The following is a 1,744-nucleotide window of genomic DNA, read 5'->3' as shown; positions in this document are numbered from 1 at the left end:
AATTTCTAATAACTAATTTCTGGTCTCTTTGCCATGATGACAGTACATTATATTTTGCTAGAAATTTTTTAAGATACTAGTATTAAGTTTAAAGTGACATTTAAAGCCTTAATTGGGTTAATTAGGTTGGGTTATTAGGCAAGTTATTGTACTGTGTACTGTAACAATGGTTTGTTCCTTAGCCATTCGAAAAAAAATATTGCTTAAGAGCTCGAATAATATTAACCTTAAATAGGTTTTTAAAAAATTAAAAACTTCTTTTATTCTAGTCAAAATAAAACAAATAAGACTTTATCTAAAAGAAAAAATATTATCAGACATACTGTGAAAATTTCCTTGCTTTGGGAAGGAAATATTTGGAAACAATTCAACTGTATATAGAACATATTTTATACATTTTAAAATCAACATTAGGGTTAATTTTTCTTTTTTGCAATAAGACTTCTCTCATTGATTTATAGCAACTGATTGAAAATAAATACAACTGTCTTTCATTTTAGACCTGATGAAAGAACTATAGAGTAAAAACATGACGTCAAACCTGGAAAAAAAGACTTTCCATCGCACAGATGGTAAGAGTAATTCATCAAAAAGAAGAGCAGAGAAGCTGTGCACATGTGATCAGTGCGGGAGGAGCTTCACTCGAAAACAAACCCTAAGCGATCACTTAAAGACCCACACTGAAAAGAAGCCATTCACATGTGACCAATGCGGGAGGAGTTTCACAAAGAAAGGAACCCTTAAAGATCACATGAAAATCCACACTGAAGAGAAACCACATACGTGTAATCAGTGTGACAAGAGTTTCAGAAAGTCAAGCTCTTATAAATCGCATCTTCGTTCTCATTCTGGAGTCAGACCATTTGCCTGTGATCAGTGTGATAAAAGATTTTACAGGGCAGACATACTAAAAGAGCACAAGAGAGTTCATACAAAAGAAAAGCCTCATGTGTGTTTCCTTTGTGGGAGTAGTTTTAGTCAGTTGGGTGCTTTAAATGTGCACCTGAGAAGACACAAGGGTGTGAAGAATCACATGTGCTTCGATTGCAAAAAGACATTTGTTACTGATGCTGAGCTGAGACTGCACCAGAGAGTTCACACTGGAGAAAAACCCTACAAGTGTTCACACTGCGACAAGAGATTCAGTCAATCGGGAGACATGAAAACACACGAGAGGACTCACACTGGAGAAAAACCCTACAAATGTTCCTTCTGTGAGAAGAGATGCAATCACTTAGGACATCTGAGGGCTCACGAGAGGATCCACACTGGAGAAAAGCCGTATCACTGCCTTCCATGTGGGAAGAGTTTCGCGCAATTACCTTCTCTACTCTGTCATACCAAATACAAATGCCCAAAACCTCAGTAGGAGTTCATAATGTACTTAGATCATGTACTTTCAAGTGTGACCCTGCATTTAACAAAATGTTACCTACAGGTAACTGAGTCTAAAATAATAATAACTCTTCCATATACAGTTGAAGTCAAAATTATTAGCCCCCCCTGAATTATTAGCCCCCCTGTATATTTTTCCCCAATTTCTGTTTAACGGAGAGAAGATTTTTTCAACACATTTCTAAACATAACAGTTTTAATAACTCATCTCTAATAACTGATTTTATCTTCCATGATGACAGTAAATAATATTTGACTAGATATTTTTCAAGACACTTCTATACAGCTTAAAGTGACAATTAAAGGCTTAATTAGGTTAACTAGGCAGGTTAGGGTAATTAGGCAAGTT

The 1,744-nt window shown here is 35.4% G+C and overlaps 1 protein-coding gene across 1 annotated transcript; it reads left to right on the top strand.

Moving 5' to 3' along the window:
* Positions 1–529: 529 nt before the first annotated feature.
* Positions 530–1,472, top strand: LOC130216666 (zinc finger protein 239-like). Its single transcript, XM_056448551.1, has one exon. The coding sequence runs from the start codon at positions 530–532 to the stop codon at positions 1,367–1,369; it is 840 nt and encodes a 279-aa protein (XP_056304526.1). The 3' UTR covers positions 1,370–1,472.
* The last annotated feature ends 272 nt before the right edge of the window (positions 1,473–1,744 follow it).

This window comes from Danio aesculapii, chromosome 22 (genome assembly GCF_903798145.1).
Source record: "Danio aesculapii chromosome 22, fDanAes4.1, whole genome shotgun sequence".
NCBI lineage: Eukaryota > Metazoa > Chordata > Actinopteri > Cypriniformes > Danionidae > Danio > Danio aesculapii.
This window is presented reverse-complemented; position numbering and strand designations above follow the sequence as displayed.

What these genes read in the sequence shown, in the direction of transcription:
- LOC130216666 (XM_056448551.1), top strand. Translation starts at nt 530, where the DNA reads ATGACGTCAAACCTGGAAAAAAAGACTTTCCATCGCACAGATGGTAAG.